This window comes from Pteronotus mesoamericanus, unplaced genomic scaffold (genome assembly GCF_021234165.1).
Source record: "Pteronotus mesoamericanus isolate MK-2021 breed Mesoamerican mustached bat unplaced genomic scaffold, CSHL_Meso_final contig_192, whole genome shotgun sequence".
NCBI lineage: Eukaryota > Metazoa > Chordata > Mammalia > Chiroptera > Mormoopidae > Pteronotus > Pteronotus mesoamericanus.
Window position 1 is genome coordinate 2294424 of NW_026555082.1, and position 19708 is coordinate 2314131.

General features: G+C 64.3%; 1 protein-coding gene across 2 annotated transcripts in view; it reads right to left on the bottom strand.

The window, feature by feature from the left end:
- Positions 1-1091: 1091 nt before the first annotated feature.
- CDC42BPB (CDC42 binding protein kinase beta) overlaps positions 1092-19708 on the bottom strand; it is a 74654-nt gene continuing 56037 nt past the window's right edge. Inside the window, exons 21-37 of one of the 2 annotated variants that reach the window (XM_054567746.1) lie at positions 19051-19130; positions 15881-15970; positions 15491-15568; positions 14113-14218; positions 13011-13147; positions 12437-12576; positions 11206-11287; positions 10050-10266; positions 9837-9899; positions 8394-8990; positions 5897-5994; positions 5726-5810; positions 5491-5608; positions 5279-5396; positions 4841-4946; positions 4694-4764; positions 1092-1233 (exon numbers count right to left, since the gene is read on the bottom strand). In XM_054567746.1, coding sequence (XP_054423721.1) covers positions 1102-1233; positions 4694-4764; positions 4841-4946; positions 5279-5396; positions 5491-5608; positions 5726-5810; positions 5897-5994; positions 8394-8990; positions 9837-9899; positions 10050-10266; positions 11206-11287; positions 12437-12576; positions 13011-13147; positions 14113-14218; positions 15491-15568; positions 15881-15970; positions 19051-19130 — 2318 coding nt within the window. In that variant the 3' untranslated portion in view covers positions 1092-1101. Of the gene's footprint in view, positions 1234-4693; positions 4765-4840; positions 4947-5278; positions 5397-5490; positions 5609-5725; positions 5811-5896; positions 5995-8393; positions 8991-9836; positions 9900-10049; positions 10267-11205; positions 11288-12436; positions 12577-13010; positions 13148-14112; positions 14219-15490; positions 15569-15880; positions 15971-19050; positions 19131-19708 lie in introns of those variants that run through there. The other variant, XR_008528670.1, reaches the window with a different exon arrangement.

Genomic DNA, 19708 nt, shown 5'->3' on the forward strand with positions numbered 1-19708 from the left:
AATTGTTCAAAAATGTTCTCACGATTCAATAATTACAAAGACTCATAGACTTACATTAAAAAAGTAAAAACCAGACCCCCAGCAGGTGCCAGCGCCAGCAGAAGGCCCTGGGGCGGGCGCGGCGGGGGCTGGGGGTGTGGCGCCCGCAGCAGGCCGGGGGGGCCCCTTGCTCAGTGCCGACGCAGGTAAGTGCATGTCTTCAGCAGCATCTCTGAGGACGCCGACCCGTGGGACAGCAGAGGGCAGCTCGTCTTGGGCTGAGGACGAGCTGTGTGCTGACCAGGTGACCACAAGTCTCCGAGGGACAGGCCACAGGCCCGCAGGCCCCCACGTGACAGGGTGGGCGCACACCCGGCGCTGCGGGGCGGGGGGACGGTGCGCGGGAGTGTGGGCGAGTCTGCACGATCCACGCGGGCACTATCTCGGGCTCCATGCGGGGGACTGGGCAGGGGGTGTCCTGGCTGTAGCACGACACCCCGCTGTCATGGAGGAGGTGGAGCTAGGGAGCGAGTGGGAAACAGCACAGCTGACTTCACAGTAGTAGATACTGGTGACGCTTCGTGGTTGTGACCGGGGAGGGACTCACACACAGGGGACCCAGGGCAGGGCGGGCGTCACTCGTACGGGGCCTGTGTCCATGGCTAAGGGGGTAAGAAGGCCACGCGCTAACCTCCACTTGCCTCTGTCTGCAGAATTCTAGTGACACTGGGTGACAGACAACTTCCTACTCTTCTCCTACGGGCCGAGCAGTCTCAGGAAGGGGCGTGGGCTGGTGGCTGGGTGTCCAAGCTGCCTGTGTGCCAAGCGAGCGCCCCGGGGCCGCGGGGGTCTCTGAGCGGCGGCCTCAGCGGGCCTGGGCACCTTCTCGGCCACGCTGGCCCTTTGTGTGCAAGGGGAACGGCATCGCCTCGTGGCCAGGCGGACGGAGGGCCTGGTCTGGTGTCCCGGGCGACGCGACGTAGAACGGATACACTGTAACAAAGACTCCCTTCCCCTCCCTGCGCCTACGCCGACGCTGCCTTTCCTCGGACGTGGCTGGAGGGCCAGCTCGCTCTTGGCACTGGCACGGGCGCCGCGCCCAGCTCCCGGCCCCGGGCGGCCTCAGGCATCGCAGGCTGGTGGCTCGGGGCCTTCGATGGAGGGCTGGCTCCTGTGGGGGGAGTTGGGGCTCGGCGGGCCGCTGGGGTTGGAGCTGTTGGACGGGGTCGAGTGTTTGGTGGAATCGGAGTCAGGCTGTTAACACAAAGCGGGGGACAGCATGAGCCCCCCGCCCAGGCCTGCGCAGCGGGGGCCGTGCTGCCCAGCCTGACAGGCGAGTCTGCGGGGGACAGATCTGGCAGCTCCCTGCTCCTTGGACAAAGGACTTGAGTAGACATTTCTCCAAGGCGCCACCAAGCACATGAAAGTGATGCTTGGAATCAGTAATCACTAGGGGAATGCACTTGATTGAACCTCAACAAGATATGACGTCACACCTGGTAGGATGACTATTAAAAAGAAGGAAAATAACAAGCCTTGGCGAGAATGCCGAGCAACGTCACCCCGCGTGCCGCTGGTGGGGACGCGATGCGGTGCAGCCACTGCGTAGTGCGGCGGCCCCTCGGAAAGTAATCACGTGACCCAGTGATTCCGCGCCTGCGCGCACACCCAGAGAAAGTGAAAGAACAGGTGCACGCGCGCGCGTGCGCACACACGCCTGTTCCTAGTACAGCTGCTCGTAGCAGCCAGAGGTGGAGGCAACCCAAGTGAGCCCGTCCGCCCACCGAGCACGAGATGCGGTGCCTCCCACGACGGAAGACGACCTGAAGGGACCCTGAGGGCTCGGTGCTCGGGGAAGAAAGCCAGACCCGGAGGCCCTGAGCCGCACGGCTCCGCCCCGTGGAAGGCTGGGCGCACCGCACCCTGGCGACAGCAGGTGAGTGGCGCCAGGGGCTGGTGGGGGGCGCTTTATTTTGGGGGATGGGAATGTTTTGAACTGGTTGGAGCAGCTGGTCGCACAACACTGAATGTACTCAGCAGCCACCAAGCACGGCCCCGCGTCCGCGTGGTGTGCACCTCACCCCCGAGGACGCCCGGTCCCCCGTGAGGAGCTCCCGCCCGGGACACGCTACCTGCATCTCAAAACGAACCCAAACCCAGGAGCTGCTGGAGGACGACGCTGTTGCCGTGCCAGCACAGAACGGCCGAGGCCCGGTCGGGGGGCGGGGTCTGACGGGGGGGGCGGGGTCTGACGGGGAGGGCGGCCAAGCGCGACGTGTGCCCCTGGACAGGGCCCTGGAGCGAAGGACGTGGGGCGGGGACGCCGGGAGGACACAAGGCGGACGTGCGCACTGCGCTCTCAACTGGACGGCTGTGCTGGGCCAGCCCTGCCCCAGGCGAGGGGTCAACACGAGCGACCGGCTCGCGTGGTTCACACTGTGTGCGTGGGCCGCCTCCGCCCACTCACCTGTCCCTCCGTCCCTGGGGAGACCAGTGGCCCGGAGAGAGGGAGGGACGCCCCCATTCACCCAATTCAGAAACCAGACCAGCCCGATGCAGGAGAACTAGACTTTCCAAGACAAATTCAAGGCCATGAACGACCAAAGCCTGGACAAAGACTAAAGACTGAAGACTGAGACGCCGGACCCTGGCCTGCACGCGCATGCGCCCGCTCTGGGCACACGGCCGCTGGGGCGCCCGGGCCGGGGCGGGGGGAGCCGCCACCTCCTGGCGGCACGTGGGTTAGGCAGCGCTGACCTGGGCCGTTCTCCCCGCTGCTCTTGCGGTTTTTCTGGAGCTTTGAAAACTTTCAAGATAGTTCAGGACAAAAAAGTTAAAACACAAACCAAACAAAAAACAAAACCCATCTCTAAAGTCGTCGAAGTCTGTGATCCTGTGATCATGGCAGGAAAGGAACTCCCCACGCTATGGCCACAAGGAGCGTGGCGTCCTCCGGCGGAGCCGAGGCGGGCGCGGTCAGAGACCAGCGCCACCGCGGGCAGCCGGACGCAGAGAGGGCGGGGCGGCCCGGCGCAGCCTTGTCGCCGCAGACCGAGCCTGCCAGGCGCTGCCCAAGAACACGTCCAGCCGCGGAGGCCCGGCTCCCAGGGGCCCACTCTGCCTGCGCCAGGAGGATGGGGGGACAAGGAATAAAGTCGCACGGGAAAACGTGCAAAAGCGCCTGACGAACGCCACTGCCACTTCCTCGCTGAGAAGGCTCCTCCCGCTGGAGGGGTGCGGCGCTGCCTCAGCCAGTGAGGGGTTGCAGGGGCAGCGGCAGCGCAGGGAGGCCGCTCCCCCGCCACACCGCACCCTCTCGCTGGGCGTCACACACAGTCACACCAAGTCGCACCCGCACGCTGCGTGTCTCGCACGTGTGCGCGCACGGACACACTTTCACAATACGATGGCAAACAGTAAAGAAAGCCCTGCCGTGCTCTCACGCTACAAGAGAACTGTAATTTATCTAACCTAAAAAAGACCAGCAGGCTAGACTGCAAGAAAATTAAACATTTCTGTAAGACAGGACACCCTTAGAATTAAAACACAACGGAAGACGAGTGACACTAGAAGCACTGGCCACAGTGAAGAACCACGACTGACACAGAGTTCCCGTAACTCGGCCAGGGAAGCGAGACGACTCGGTGGCGCGGTGGCTGAGGAAGGGCCGCTGGGGCTGGAGGGGAAACGCTGGTCGCGCTGGAAGTGGCGGCCAGACCCAGGAAGAACGGGGGGCTGTGAACCCCTGGGGGCCCACCTCCCAGCCCTGCGCTGGCCAGCGCGCCCCGGCAGCGGCAGGGCGGGCCTCGGGGGGCAGGGGCCGGCGGGCAGCTCCGTGCCCCTCTCCGTGAGCCACCCATGGGCACAGACCTGTGCTCGTGTCCCTGCTGCCCTCGGTGCCAGCCACTCCTCACCTCATCTCACCAGGGGAAACTGAGGCCCAGAGAGGTGAGCCTCACTGTGCACAAATGCAGGGTCTGGAACACCGAGCCTGGGGGTCCCCCACGGTAGCCCCCGACTTGGACCCCGAGCAGCTGATGGAGGACGAGGCCCACGGGGAACGCTCTCCAAGACGCAGGACGCTGCCTACGCGCTACAGGGCAGGAACCCCCAGGCCTGTTACGTCCACATGCTCGAGACTGCACAGGAGAGTCTCAAGGGGAAGCCGGCTGGACGTTTTCAGGACGGCAGTCATTAACTCAGCTGTGCAGGGATGCCCCTCCCCGCAGTCAGCGCCCAGGGAGACGGCCCCATGGCCCCTCGGCGTCCGGGGGGCCGGCCTCCAGCAGCCACGCGGCAGGATGGCAGGGGAGGGGTGCGGGCAGAGGAGCCAGAGGGCTCAGGGCAGAGCATGCCAGGAAGCCCGGCTCCAGGCTGCGGAGGACTCAGCCCGACCGCGGGACGGAGCCACGCCGCCACTCCCAGGTGGTGGACGGTCACCTGCCGCCCCCAGGTGCAGGACCAGAGCCCACCCTGCCCCTCCCCTGGCACTGCCCTCACTCCCCAGTGCAGGGCTCCAGGGGGGCCGAGGACAACCCCCAGCGACCGCCCAGGTCCCCTGCTGCGGGGCCGCACTTCCCTCTGCGGGGGCGCCTGGGCTGGCCCGCCCTACCCCGGGCCCCGCGTGGCCTCCCGGGAGGCGGAGTGTTTCCTGCGGAGGGGTCGCAGGGCCTCCCCTCCCTGCGGGCCACAGCCCCTCATCAGGCGGCCCTACCTCTTTGTCGAAGTCTTGGTCGGGGTCGGACATGCTTCTCAGGGGCACTGCCACACCGGGCTCAGACCCACCTGGGGCACAAAGACACCCTCGTCTCAGGGAGGGGAGCCCCAGCTGCGCGGGCCCCACCCCCGGTGCCCTGGGTACCTGACGAGGGCCATGAGACGTAGGGCTTGCTCCGGGGCGGAGGCTGCCGGGCCAGGCTGGGGGCGGCAGGGCTGGGCCTGTCCTCTGGGGCGGGGGGCGCCGCGCTCTGGGCAGAGAAGACAGCGTGAGCAGAGGGGGCGCAGCCGGCAGGTGGGCCAGCCGCCACGCCAACTGCCCGGCTGGGAAGGCCCTCCCAGCAACATCGGCTATGTTTTGAGCTAAGGGTTGGCAGCAGGAATTTTAGACCAAGTTGAACCCTATAGAATACCTGTTTTTTCAGAGTGAAAAAAAGTTAGCAGCTCACATTAAGCTGTCACTTAGAGATTATTTTTGACAAGCTAATTCCATCACGAAACAGCCCACCAAACCCACGGAAGTGCCCCTGGTGGGTATACCCAGAACCACAGACTGGGGCCCCACCCTGCGCCAGGAGCTCACCAGAGGCAGGTCCATGAGCACCTGCATGCCGTCGCCCGGGCCCATGTGGGCCACGTGGTTGAAGTTGGTTGGGTTGGATATCATCTTGGACCTCAGTTCTGGGTCTCGGAGCATCTCCCTGGGGAAAGAAGGTGTGTGCGGGTTTACAGACACAGGGCGCGTCTTGGCGGGCGCCGCGGCGCCTGCAGCGAGGCCGCAGCCCCTGCTCTCACCGCCGCTGCTGCAGCCGCTCCTCCTCCGGCACCTTGAAGACAAACCGCCTCTTGCTCCTGGTCCGGAGCATCTGCTTCCTGCTGTTGTCGGAGGTGTCGGGCACGGAGAGCACAGTTCCTGCAGGGCAGGGGCAGTGCTCGCGGTCACGCATGGGCCTGCACCGGGCAGCGCGGGACGGGGCACGGCCACTGGGGAACCCCCTTCCCTCCCCTCCTCCTGCAGGGAGGGGCTCACCTGAGAACTTGTTCTTGAAGTAGATGAGGCGGGGAGGCTCGCAGTTCAGGAGGTTGAGGGTTCCTTCCGAGTTCAGCGGTCTGATCTGTTGGAAGCCAGACAGGGAAGGTCGCCGCGTGGCCAGCGCTCAGCAGAGGAGGCCGCCCGCCTGCCCGCCCGCCCAGGCCTCACCTTCCGCAGGCCGATGGTCTGAACCCACTCCATGGTGTGCACGTCGAAGACGTCCACGCCGTAGTCGCTGTACACTGTGACGTGCGAGGCGCTACAACCTGGCGCAGACGGAGTGAAGCAGGGTGAGGGCGCAGCGTGGCCGGGCCTGGCGCCTTCCGCCTCGAGGGCAGCGGCCAGGCCCGCAACCTGGGCCCCCCGCAGGTGCGGGGGCCGCACTGGCCTCGGCCCAGTGCAGGCCAGGACTGGCCGCAGACATGAGCCCACGCCCACTCCTGAGGCTCCGGCCAGCCCCGCCCAGCGGCCGTGCCCTGGAGCCACGGCTGCCACTAGCAGCACTGCAATGTCGTGGCACCAACGCCAGTGACCTTTCAGGCCAGCTCTGTCACTGAGCTTCCCGGCACAACTGCTCCGGGGCTCATGGCTTAGGGCTCAACACGTGAAAAGTCGAGAGGGGCCCATGTCCTGTTCTGCAAAGCATGTTCCTTCTATGATGGAAGCCAGGAGGTCAGGTGTCTGGGTAAAGATCTACACACGCAAGAGCCACCGCTTGTCTCTGGGGCGGCAGCTCTGCCCTCCCACCCTCGGACGTAAGGACATCTGGGTGTCCGCTCTGCCTCGGGAGAGGCGGGAGCGTGTCCTGCACCTGCCCTCCCCTGCTTGCTCTAAGTTAGGGCAAGTCCACCGGTGACGGAAAAGCCACCTAGCGCACCACAGAAAGGGGCCCAAGGACCGCTGGCCCATCCAGCACTGAGGCCCAGGAGGACACTCCCACATTTAGGACGGCAGAGAAACGCCTGAGAGGAAGCAGCAGCGGGTGCCTACACGCCCTGCAGCCTGAGGCACGCCGTCGCGGCTGCGCAGGAGCCCCCGCTTGCCCTGGTTCCCGGCCCCTCGACCCCCATGGGTGAAAGCCAGACTTTCCCGGCCCCTGACCACAGGCGGCTCTCTACGAGTCTCTGCAGTGCTGCTGTTACGTTTCAAAAGGCCAGAATAAGCCTTTTTTTTGGAAGAAGAAAAAAGAAAACAGGGTTACGAAGCAGGCAGGATGCTGGAGCTGGTCACCAGACTTCTCAAAAGTGACAGCTCAGACGAACCACAAGGCCGTCCTGTTGAGGGCCACACGCAGAAACAGGGGCTCCAGCAGGGGCTGGAGGACCCTGTCCTGACAGGTAGCTCAGGGCCTCCTCCTCACGCCCACCTGGGGCGCCATCTGCGAGGAGCCGGGAGGACGCCTCTGGGCGGCGAGGCGCTAAACTGAGACGTGAGGCCAAAGAGAAACGTGGGCTGAGAAGCTGGTGTCAGCGGGCAGAGCAGGAGCCGTGGAGTCGGGCAGGTCCGAGGCCACCTGAGCTGCCGTGTGGCCGTGCAGGGCCCCGCCCCTGTGGGCCCAGCGTCCTCCTGGAGCCGCGATGGGGAGGCTGAGCGCACACGGCGCCTGGTGTCTGGCGCCGGGCGCAGGCGCGGGCAGCAGGGTTAGCGCACCAGCCCGTGGACGGACCGAGCGCCGCCGCCTCACGCACGAGGGAGGAGGTGGGAGACCATGAAGTGGGGGCCGCACTGGGAGCACCAGGTGCCCCACAGCTCGCGCACGGGCGCCTGGGGTCTGGACTCTGCGCCTCGCTCCTTCTCTTTTCTGGGGGCCAAGAGCCTGCAGAGTAGGGCCCGGGGGGCTTTGAGGCCGCGCCTGTGCTGCTGTCCACAAGGACGAGGGGGCGCGGCTGGAGGACCGGGAGTCACAGCAGTGGGCTCCGGGCTGCCTGCAGGGCCCCAGCCCTGGCCGACAGGGCGGTACACACACCCAGCGAGCCCCAGGAGCCAAGGGGGGCAGCACACCCCACAGGCCTGAGCTCCTGGTCCCAACGCCCCGGGGTCTCTGCCAAACCGGCAAAACCAGTGACGAGACAGACAAAAAGCTGCACTTTTAGGTGATTGAGGACAAATACGACACCCACCTCCCACCCCATAACCCCACTTCTGCTGCCCCCACGGGCTGTGTGCCCCTCCGGCGGCGGATGCCTAGTGGGAAGCCGGGGCGGGGGGCGATGCAGGGGGCCCGGCTCCAGGGGCCTCCGTGGCTCCCGCCGGCGCTGCCACGCACAGGAAAAGCCATGTCAGCTACATGGGCTAACGCCGCCCGTTCCCAAAACTGCTCCTGCCTCTCTGTCTGCCCCGGGGGGGGGGGGGTTGCGGGGGCTCCGGCCTGGACGGGGAGTGAAATGCCCCCGGCACCCGAACGCCCTCCACTGGCTCTGTCGCTGTGCGAGCGTGGGGACAGCCTCTGTGGGCAGACGGGGCCTGGGGCTGCGGCAAGCCCACCCAGCGGCCCGAGGTCTGCACGGGAGCCGCTCCCCGTGGCAGAGCCGTGGAGCCCCCCTCTCCTGGTGCCTCCCTAGCTCCCTGGCCGAGGGAGCCGGAGACAAACCGAAGCAGAACCGACACACGCTGGTGGGCGAGGAGAGCAGCGGCAGGGGTATGGCAACAGAAAACATATACATACTACAGGCAACAGGCACCGCAGGCCACATGAGCTCCTGCGCGCGCGACCTCCGGCCTTGCGGGTCCACGTACAGTCCCATGTGGCTGAAGCAGAGCAGGAACTCCTCGCTCGTGAGCTCCACAGCACAAAGGGCATCAAAAGACTGCTGTGAGAGGAACGCAAGCGAGGGGTCATTGGGATTTACCAGCGTCAGAGCCTGCCCATCGCCCTGGGTGCTCAACAGGGCAAACCCCGAGGGGTAGCCAACACAGAGCCTGTCCTTGAGCGCGGCCATCCACTGCACCGTGCCGGGGGCCACGAGCTCCGCGACCTTCCGGTGAAAAGGCTTCGTTCTCTGGACCTCATAGCACAGGACCAGCCGCTTCACCGCCACAAACAGGCAGGTGGCGGTGCTCTTCTTCAGTGTTGCCGTCACCAGGAGCTGGCAGCCCTTTGTTTCTGGAAGCTTGATGTCAACGTTGCTTTCCGCGCCATCGAAGGCCGACCACGGGCAGAGGTGGACATGGTGGTTGCGGCCGCAGAGCAGCGCGGCGACCTTCTCCCTGGGGGCGAGCGCGATCTGGCACACTTTCTTGTAGTCCGCCACGCGCACGATCACTGCGGGAGGGCAGGGCGTGAGGTGGGGGCGGGGCGGCCCCTCCCCAGCGCGGCCAGCCTGGCCTCGGTCCCCACACGCGGGGCCTCGCGGACCCTGGGGAGCCCTCTGCCTGCTCACCACTCAGGCCCGGAACCCCTGGGCTGCAGTGGGAGCAGAGGGCTGTCTCCGAGCTCACGGGCCCCGAGACAAACTCCCTGAAAGCACGCGCCCCCTCTGCGCCCCAGAGTCGCCCAGCGCTCCTGACGCCCTCACGGGAGCGGGGCCTGGACCTGGCAGCGCCCCCCCGAGCCCCAGGCCACGGGTGCGCCTCCTTCGTCCACGGCGAGCCGTGCGTGCATGGGGATCCCGCCCGTCAGGAAGGGGCACGCCCACCCTGGGACAGAGCCAGGGTACAGGGCCCGTGCTGGCCCGAGTCCCCTAGTCTTCTAGAATCCCAACCCCTCCTGTCCCGACGCCCAGGGGGTGGGGAGGGGACATGCAGGGAGCTTTAGCCTTTTCTAAGAACGAACTGTCACAATCTGCAGTAAAGGGAGGGAAGTCTCAGTGAAGTAGGGGAACAGATGACCCTCCTCCCGGGGAGCTCTCCCCACCCGGCCCCCTGCTCACCCGCTCCTTGAAGAGCGGAAGCCGCACGTCGGCCCGCCCGGCCTGAGCTCGCCCGCGGCAGCCGCCCTGGCTGGAGGCCCCCGGGACACTCCAGGGACGTGGCAGTTGCTGAGCGGCACCCGCCTTGTGTTCCCTGACTGTTGCCCCATCCCCTTGTTACAAAGTTCTGACGGGAGGACAGTCTCCACGCCCAGTGACGACGTCTCCACCCTGCACGTTCCCGGACGGCGCCCACTCACCGTCTCGGGTCACCTCGATGACGTAGAGCCCTTCTTCTAAGCCGACCACAATCCTCTCGCCATCTGTCAAGACCACAAAGCCCGTGAGCGGTCCGCACAGCCAGCCTGCCCCTCTGCGCGGGGGGCGGGGGCGGGGGTGGGGGGAGGGAGCGCGGCCCCGCTCACAGTGCGGCCGCGGCGGCATCCTCTGCGCCCCGGGCGCGCGGCACGTACCCAGGACGGCGGCCGCGAGCACCGCCTTGATGAGGGGCAGCGAGCTGTCGTAGGCCTCCTGCGGCACGTGCACCACCTGGTTCCGCAGGCGGTTCTTGTGCAGGATGGACCGCAGCCCCTCCAGAATCCCCACCCACTTCCGCTTCTCGTTCTCGTTCTCTGTCAGAATGAGCAGTGAGCTGGTCTTAGAAGGTGTTCCTAAGAGGGAGGTGGTCACCTTCACGCCGGAAAACAAGACAGAGAGAAGAGCCGTGAGACGGCCAGGCCCCAGCACGGCGCCCAGCCTGGCCGCCATCGCCCTGGCGGGGGCGCAGGGAGGGCGCAGCTCCGGGGCGCCTGCGCTGGGCCCAGGGACCGCCACGCCCAGGCCACCCGTGTCCCCTGCCCAGGTTCCAGTCATTTCTGCTCTTGCCCAAACTGCGGGGTGACGCCCATTCTGAAGCTGCTTTCCTGGAGGACCTTAACTCAGGGTTCTCAGAACACAGCCCCGGCGGGAGGCTCTCAGACTAATGCCCGCTCTGCAGAGCGGGCCCAGCGTAGGGACACCCGGACGGCCTCAGCTGCTGCTGGGCGCACGGCGGTGGCCGTCCTCTGTGCCGAACACAGAGGTGCTTTCTGAACACAGATGCGACTTAGTAGCAAACGGTTCATGGGCTTAGTCTTGTCTGTCAACCATAACTTGACTGCATTTATAAAATCCCCCCACGGGGGGGTCGGGGGTCTCTCCCTGATCCACGGCCTCCTCGCACCACAACCCTTGAGGTGACTCGGAGGGACTTGGAGGTAGGCGCTCTGCCTGGGCCGGCCGAGCGCACGAGCCACAGCTGCTGGGTGCTCCGGCTTCGCTCCGGGTCACGACCCGCAAGTCGCAGGGAGGGCAGGGGAGCTCCCGGCCTCAGGCACATGGTACCTAGACCAGCTGAGACACCGGGCAGCAGGGAGGGCCGGTGCCAGCGGGGGGACGGGCCCAGGGACACGCGCGGCACTGGGTGTGGTGAGGGGTGGCTGCCCACGTGCGTGAAGGAATGTGGAGCAAGGAAGGAGACTGGAGAAGCAGCCTCTCCCACAGGTCAGCGACGTGCTCAGAACTGTTTCACTTCAACCGTGATTTGTGATGATTAACAAAACGTCTCTAAAAAGCAGAAGAGAATCATACCCGGAATATACATGGAACATCTCGGCGTGAAGCGTGTATGACATCAGAGGCCAAGACTGAGCTCACCGAGAACGCCTCGTCTCTGCGGAGAAGCAGAACACTCAGCACGCCGGGAACGGCGTGCCCCCAGCCCGTGCGCCGCCCTCCTGTGTCAGCCGTCCCCCAAGAAGGACGCTTTGACAACTGTGCCCTTCAACGTGAGGTGGGATAAGAACGAGCAGGCGACCGGCAGACTCGGGGGCTGCCACAGTGGCAGGCACGGACGACACGCGAACCCCCAGGGCCGTCGGTGCTCGGATGTGGGGGAAGGGCGGCCCCCGAGCCCTGCGGCGCCGGTCCCTCGCAGCCCGCTCCCCGACCGACCAGCCGCGTCGGCGCGCAGGCCTGTGCTTGCTGATGGCCGTGGCAGCCCCATTTCCAATACGCTCTGAACCCGGGGCTCGAGTCTGGCGAACTGCCCCGGGGTGTCCACGGGTGGCCTCTGTGTGGCTAGGCCAGGCGCACACACAGCGAGGGAAAGGCAGGACCCCTGGGGACCTTCTGAAACTCAGGTGCCCCGTTGTTCACCCCGCCCCATGCACTGGGGACACAGAGAGTGGGAACCGCTGTGCAGGGGACTCGGAAACATCGCCGCCCTCGCGGGCACGGGCCACAGTGCCCCGAGTCCCCTAGAAGCAGGGCTGGAGACAGACAGGCTCGAGGCCGGGCCTGCCCTCGTAGGCGTCCGCCTGCGCCACGGCGTGTGGCACTGGAGGTGGGAGGCAGCGGGACGGGAGCCACCCAGTGGTGGTGGCCGCGCACGCCAGGCCCTGAGCCCAGCGCGTCCGCCTGCCGACGCGCCCCCGGCTCGCGACGCTGCCACACCCGGCCCACCGCGGGGAAGCGGAGACTCAGGCCGCGGGGGAGGAGGGTGCCCGGCGGCCTCCGAATGGCGGAGGCCGCGGAGGCGTGTGCCGCGCGGGGCAGCTGTCAGGCACCAGAACACCCGACATGCCTCCGGGCGTTTTCCGCTTGTTTTGGGGGCATGTGGTTTTCTTAAGTTACATATTATTTAGCAAATGATTCTGTGCAAACCTATATAAAGCAGGAGATCTATGGCCCGCACTGGAAGTCCCCGTTTTGGAAACACACAGCGTCCACGGGTCGAGAGTGTGAACGAGGTTACAGGTCATGAAGCAACAGACCGTCGCTTCGGTGGAAGAGGAGAGCGGGACTCGGAGAAGGCACGCACCTGAGGTCCAGGACCTGGCTGGCGACCACGCCCGGCTGGGTGGACTTCCCCTCCGGCAGGTCATACAGGAAGAGCTTGCAGTCGCAGACCACTGCGCAGGCCCGCTGCCACCCCTTCTTCACCCCCGTGGGCTTGGGCACCTGCAGTCGGGCAGCGGTCACTGCAAATCACTGGGCCCGCGGGGCCGTCCCAACCCCGCAGCCCGCGGGAGCGGCCCCTGAAGGGTCAGGCCCTGAGGGACCTCCTGGCGATGCCAACGGGTGACCCGCTGCCCCCAGCTGCGGCACGGCGGGGCCCGCTCACAGGCCGGCGGCCAGAGCCCAGGCTGGGCCGGGGAGGACCCTGCCCCCAACAGGAGGCGGGGTGCAGACAAGGTGCACACTCAGCAAACAGGCAGCCTGGGCCTGCTGCAGCTGCGTGGCGGCGGGAGGCGCCCGAGCATGGTGGTCGTCCGATGCACTCGGCACCAGCCCCCCGTCTCCAAAAGCAGAGGCGGGAGGCACGAGGGGCCCTGCCTCTGAGCGTGTCTCTGGGGGTCTTGGGACCGGGGCCCCCAGGCTTGGCGCGGTCCTACCTTCACGCAGCCCTTGTAGGCCGTCCCGATGCCCCGCTGCACATCCACGCCGAGGGGCCGCTTGGACTGCTCCGGGGGGACGGGGCACACCTGGGGGGCGCTGTCCCGGCAGGACGCGTGGCAGGCGAACGAGCACACTGCGGACGCCAGGGCGCGTCAGGGGCGGGCCCCCAGACAACGCAGCTTCCCGACCCTTCCCGCCACGGCGCGGGGGCCCGCGCAAGGGACGTCTTGGCCAGCCCACAGTGGCAGGGCAGGGCCGCCAGGGCGCCGGGACGTGAAGCACTGTCACAAAGCTGGGTCTCTCGTCCCACATCATGAAGTTTCAAAACCACCTGATAAGCAACGTGCACGTCTGTGACACGGTGATGGTTTCGGTGACGGGTTTGGGGGCGGGGCCGGCAGCCAATGAAGAGCCTGTCCCTGCTAAGGAGCGGCCGGGAAGGCGTGGGCCAGCCCAGAGGACAAGAGCACAGGGCTCCCAGGCCAAGCGGCTCCGCTGCTGACGCGTGAGCGGTGCCGAGGGCCAGCTGTGGCCTGGGGGCCCTGGGCACTGTGCCCTGGCTGCCTGCACCGCAGGGGTCCCATCGCCACGTGTGAGGGCAGCGCAGGCCTCGGCAAGGGCAGGGCACGGGTTCAAAGTGCTGACAGCGGCCACAGCAAGAGGCCACAGACCGGGGTGCTCTCCTCCAGAGGATGCACCCGTGGGCGGTCTCCCGCTCTCTGCTGTGGCTGATTTTTCAGGGTGACTGTGCACCAGGGGTGCCCAACCCGCAGCCCGCAGGCTGCACGTAACCCAGTATGGCTATGAACGCGGCCCCACACAAGACCATAAATTTACTTAAAACCCCCTTTTTCTGCACATCAGCTTTTGTTAGTGTCTGTGTATTTAACGTGTGGCCCAGAAACACCAAAGGCTAGATACCCCAGCACACAGCACATCCGGGGTCAGTGGTCACCAATGGGGCCTGGCCCCCCGGCCAGCATGCATGCTCCCCCCCGCCCCCCGCAGCGAGAAGCCAGGCTCTCAGCACACACCGGTGGAGCCCAGGGCGCCCGCCCTGCCCCCGAGCCGCGGCCCGCGCGACCGGCAGACACTCACCCTCGCAGGCGTAGCCCTGGCGGATGAGGCCCACCATCAGGGAGGTGCAGTGGCTGCACTGCGTGGGGCTGGGGAAGGACCTGATGCTGAACTGGTGCGCCTTGGGCTGCAGGGAGAACAGCGGGGGGTGAGCACACACCCTGCCAGGAGTGGGTCGGAGTTCAAGCGACCTGGGCACCATCTTGAAAAGCAGACAATGTGTAATTCCACTCTGAAATACATGTGGTCCCGGCCGTGCTCCCCAAAGGCTACGTGCTTAGCACCCACCTAGGGGGCCGGAGCCAAAACCACGTCGCCACACGTTAGAGAGAAGTCGGGCAAAAAAAACAACAACAACAAAACACGAGGTTGGCTGCTGCACACGCGGCTATGTGCGGCTACCGCGTGTTCTGGAATAAGCCAGCCCCCTACCTCCGAGAGGCTCTTGGGGACCACCCAGGGCCACATTTTGGGCTGGGCTCCCACACGAGACTGACAGACACGCAAAAAACGCACAGCAGCCCTGTTTCTAATGACAAGCACAGAAAGGCCACCGTCCTTGCGGGGAGGGGACAGCGAAGGTGAGGCCAGTGGAGGAGCAGGGTGTCTGCAAACTGAAAGGTTGATCACTCGAGCATCATGAACATGGGGGTCCCTGGAGAGAGGCCGGAGCCATAGAGGGGCCGCCTCCCTGGCCCGATTGGGCAGGTATCAGGGTTGCACAGCTGCACCGCCCACCAGTCTCAGACACAACCGAGTGCCTGGTCTCTGGCTGGCATGGCCCTCAATGGCTAAAACCCTAGAAAAGGCCATGTCTACAAGAAAGAAAAGGAAGTCTCGAAGTGTGTCAGGCCACACGCCCGCTAAGCTCGAGACCTGGACCCTGGGAGACCTGGCATGCTCTGATCTGCTTCGAGCCTGTGTGTGCTGGTGTGCACGGCTCTCCAGAAGCGTTTATTAAAAAAAAAAACAACCACCACCACACACGTTACAGAGTGCGCACTCAGGGCAGCTCCATTCGCATTGGCAGCAAGTCCCTTCCCACAAACCACCCGTTCTCCAAGGTTCTACACGCAGACCTGTGCAACGGGGAACAGAGCTGAAGAGGAAACCTGCTGGACACAGAGCAGAGCGGCTCCCTGGGGCGGGGAGTGTGGTCTGGGGGACGAAGCAAGGGGCCTGGGGTTAAGTCGGACGTGTCTCAGTGAAGACGCATTCGGGAAGCACCGCGTCGGTTAAGAAAACACAGGGTCCTGACACCTGCCGGGCCACATGCCGTCTGGAGCAAACCGTCGACGAACACATGACTCGCTGCGTTTACCAAAAGGATGTCTGCCTGATTTGCACAGCGGCTATCTTCTAAAACCGAGCAGGTGCTGCGGGTGGAGACAGGGCCTACCTTTGGTCCAGCCAGGGTGAGGGCCTGCGAGGTGGGCAGCGGCCCGGCGGGTGGCCTCTGCGAGGCCCGGGCCATGTCCTGGGAGAAAGCAGGGACAGGTGAGCGCCGTCCTAGCTCCACGCCACCCTGCACGCCAGACCCTGCCGGGATCACTTCTCTCTCGAACTGATCAATAATGAGCAGTTCTGCAGTTTTAATTCCCTGCATTGTGGAGACACCTGCCCCACCCGGCTCGCCTGGCTGGTGCGCTGACAGCACCCCCAAGGGTGAAGGGCGAGTGGGCCTGTGAGTGGGTGCACCCCAGCTGCAGAGCGGCATGCGGACGCGGGGCGGGGGCGGGGGCGGGCGCGGACCCGAGGGCACGCAGAGTGTCAGGGGCCACAGCCTTACCTCCTGCTGCTCCATGCCTGCAGCCACAGACGCCGACGGGGACACTTCTGGCTTCGGAGCCTGTGCTTCTTGCTCATTGGCTGAGCTGGGCTACGGGAAAAAGGCAAAGAGCGGGAGTAAAATAACTCACTCTGCAGAACTCAGACTCTAGCAACGTGTCCTGTACTTGAGATGCGCATCCCCTTGGGGACCTGAGGCCCCAGCATGGGCTCTCATCCCGGGGCCCCCGGCCCCCCGAGGCTGGCGTGTGGCGCTGGTCTGGGGCGACTCTGATGGGGCCGCCGCGCTGCGCCTGCGGCCCGCACGTCCCCCATCTCCAGGGAAGGACAGGAAAGTGCCTGCCCTTGGAGGCCATTCACGAGTGACTCTGCCTGTCCCTTGCAGCCTCAGACAGGGCGGTCCAAGCCCCCGAGCCCATGTCGGGGTGAGGAGGAAGCCCCGACATCCGCAGAGGCCCGCGGGCCTCCGACAGAGCCTCCTGGGAGCTCGGTGGCGCCGTGAGCAGCACTTTGTCCCATCAGCTCAAACAGATTTCCTGACTCGAAATTGGAGCTAACGCTCTGAGGTTGATTTGAAGCTGAAGCTGAAGCTGCGTCCTAAGACCACTTAAAACTGACGTCACTTTAATGAGTGTTCCCGAAGGTAACACTTCGTCATCAGAGGCTACTCCTTCACCCATTGTTACTCACACGCGGTTCACATGCATGGGAACAGCTAGGCAGCGGAGCAAGGCAAACGCGCGCCGGGCACAGACGCGAGCGGGAGGCGCCTGCGGGGCGTCCCCAGCTGCGCCCGGCGTCCGTGCGGAGACCCCCTGGCCCGACCGGAGGGGCCCGGGCAGCCGCTGCAGTTACGGGCCGTGGTGCAGCAGGCACAGCCACGCTGCGGGCTCTGGGCGCGTCTGTAACAGACCTCGCGAGGGAGAGGCTGGGCCAGGCGGCAAGTGACCACGCTACCAACGTAAGCAGATTTCTCCCGTAAACAGGAATGTTACATAAGTTAGGGCCCCATCTTTAGAAAAAGTGAGCAGAAAAAGTGAAGTAATTTAGTTTTCACCATGTGACAGCCCCACTGGTTTCATTTGGTTGTTAACGGATCAGAGGGGTGCAGACTGAGGGAGGAGGCGCCCGCACTGGGCCACGGGGCCGGGAGGCACCAGGGAAGGGGGATGCGCAGGCCGGGTCTGACTTCTCCCCCAGAGGCCTCGCAACCTCCCCGCCCCCCCCAGAAGCTCGCAGGAGCGCTCAGTCAGGGAGGCAGATCGTTTCTAGTGCTGAACACGCTCAATGAGGGGAGGGAGGCGGGACTTTTGAAAGACGGTCCTAACAGACCCCACTCTTACCAAGGACGTATTTTTCCATTAGATAAATGTCCTTTCTACTTCAATCAGAGATATTCAGGAACAACTGAAATTAACCATGAGAAGGCAGGCCTGCTGGCCACAGAGGGCAAGGGACAGGCTACAGCCCCCGCCTCCAGGTGGAATGCTCTAGCACCGTCTGGCAACAGAGGGTCCGAGCCAGCCACAACCTGCAGAGAGACGGCTGCTCTGTCCCCTGACGTCACAGGAAAGCCGCCGCCTTCCTGGCCGCCTCCGCCCGTTAACAATGCCAGTCTTCAGCCACCACAGTGTCGGAAAAAACAGGCGAGGCAGGAGCAGGCTTGTGACAGAATGTGAGGACGAGGCTGCTAATGGTCCAATATATCTGCTCCTTAAAAACGGAGGACTTTAGAAGACAAACATCGCCAACCTCACCAAAACCATTTCAGCAGGTGAACGTAACAGCCGTGCACCCAGAATGACATGAGCAAACCCGTGTGAGTTTTGTAAAAACTGACCTAGGCAATGGCCACTAACCTGCTGGCGAAGGCTGCTGGTGGACCGACGGCCACCAGGCCTCTGCTGACCTCTCACGGGTCCCTGTCCTGGGGCGAGGCCCGGCACCGCCCACCTCAACCCGACGAGCAAGGTCAGCACCATCAGCCCTGGCGAACGGCTCCCGCGGGCGGGCCCGCACCCCTCCTGCGCAGGGTTCCGACCTCGCTAACCACGGGGGAGCGCCGGCGAGCCCAGAGTGCTGGACGCTCCACAGGACGACTGGTCTGGACGTGACAGGCACCCCCGTCGCAAAGGAGGCAGGGCGGCGGGGGCACCACTCCAGAAGAAAGGAGCGCGGAGGGACAGGACAAGCTAGCGCGGCCCCTGGGCCAGACTGGCCACGTGACAAGGACATCACGGTCACGTGCCGTGGCCTGGACCTTGGGAAATGCACTGGGAGGGACCCCAGGATCACTGACGCCTGCAGCTCACTTCCAAGTAGCTCAGGGTTAGGGTTACGGAGGGCGAGCGAGGACGCGCGTGTGGCGAAGCGCCAGGCGAGGACGGGCTCCCTGTACTACCCCTTCAGCTTCGCTGCGAGTCTGAGGCCCCCTCAGTAAAGAGCTGGAAACCAACAGAAACAGTGAACGTCTCACAGCAGTCCCACGGATGAGCTCTGCCTCCGCTGTTTTTACTTTGTGGCTCGCTCTGCGGGGCTACTAGCGAGGGTCCCTCCAGACTGTTTTGTTAGAGAAAAGACCGTCACGCGCCCACGGCAGGCCCTTGCCTCACACGCTGCCTGGACGGGGGTGTGGGGATCATGCGTGCGCAACAGCCGCTTCCTAAGACAGAACCCGCCCACCAGACAGCCGGCTCCCCGGGCGGAGCCGCCGCACTGAGCGCCACGGTGCCGCGGGCAGGGCTTCCTTACCAGCCCCTCCTCCCACCAGTCCTTGAGGCCCAACGGCAGAGCCTAAGGGGGTCACCAAAACGGCGACATGACTGGCTGAGTCTTCATCTGCTGCCGCGTGGGAGTTTTTTTTTACGTTGCCTGGAACACTCGCTGCACAGGCAGAGGTCCATGGAGACCTCCTCCCAGGACACACTGAGCACCTTCTTAATTGGCCGTCCCTTAATTCAAGGAAGTCTGTCTGCACACATTCCAAATACCTGCAACATCTATAACCTATGCGTTTAGCGTCGCGGGCCAACAACGGGGCCAGCGTGACTGAGACAAAGTCTCAGGTGTTACTTCACTGGTGTGTTTGTGGCCCCACAGGCAGTCAAATCACATCACACTGCTTCTAGCATCATAAATCCACCTCTCACTTTTTAAAAAATAATTACTTACCCTAAAGGTCAGATCGTGTGCAAGAGGAGCGGTGTTGAAGTACTCAAAAATAGAGTCCTGGAAATCTGGAAGTTTGAGTCCTGTGCGGAAGAAACATTGACAGAGTGAAAACATAAAACACGGTGCCTTCTGTTCAGACGGGAGACTCGCTGTCACTGAGACGGCGCCCAGGCTCTGCCCAGAGCAGGACCGGGGGCCCGTGGCCGGCTCGCACGTGACCCGGGCGCCGTGGCATCAGCCGGGACAGGGCCTTCTTAACTGGCACCCAACAGCTCACCCGCCACAGGAGAAAGACAAACTGGGTCCAGCCCCCCAACTGCGCATGTCACAAATCCCGTATGGTCGGTATGCTACATTAAAAAAATGAAACCATGTGTGTAGTAACAGAAAACACGGGTGAATTAAATGAACTGGGGACGTGGGAATATTTCCCTATGACTCAAAAAAGTGGACAACTGTTAAATTTGACACACACACACACACACACACACACGCACACACAGGATTTTTAAAAACCCCCATGCCTGCCCCCCCGCCCAAAACCACTGAAGACAACCCGGGAAGAATATTTGCAACTTCTGCCACAATCACGAGGCTCTAATCCTCAATAAAGCTTCTGAGAATTAAGAAAAAGACTTAAAAACTTACAGGTTTTTAA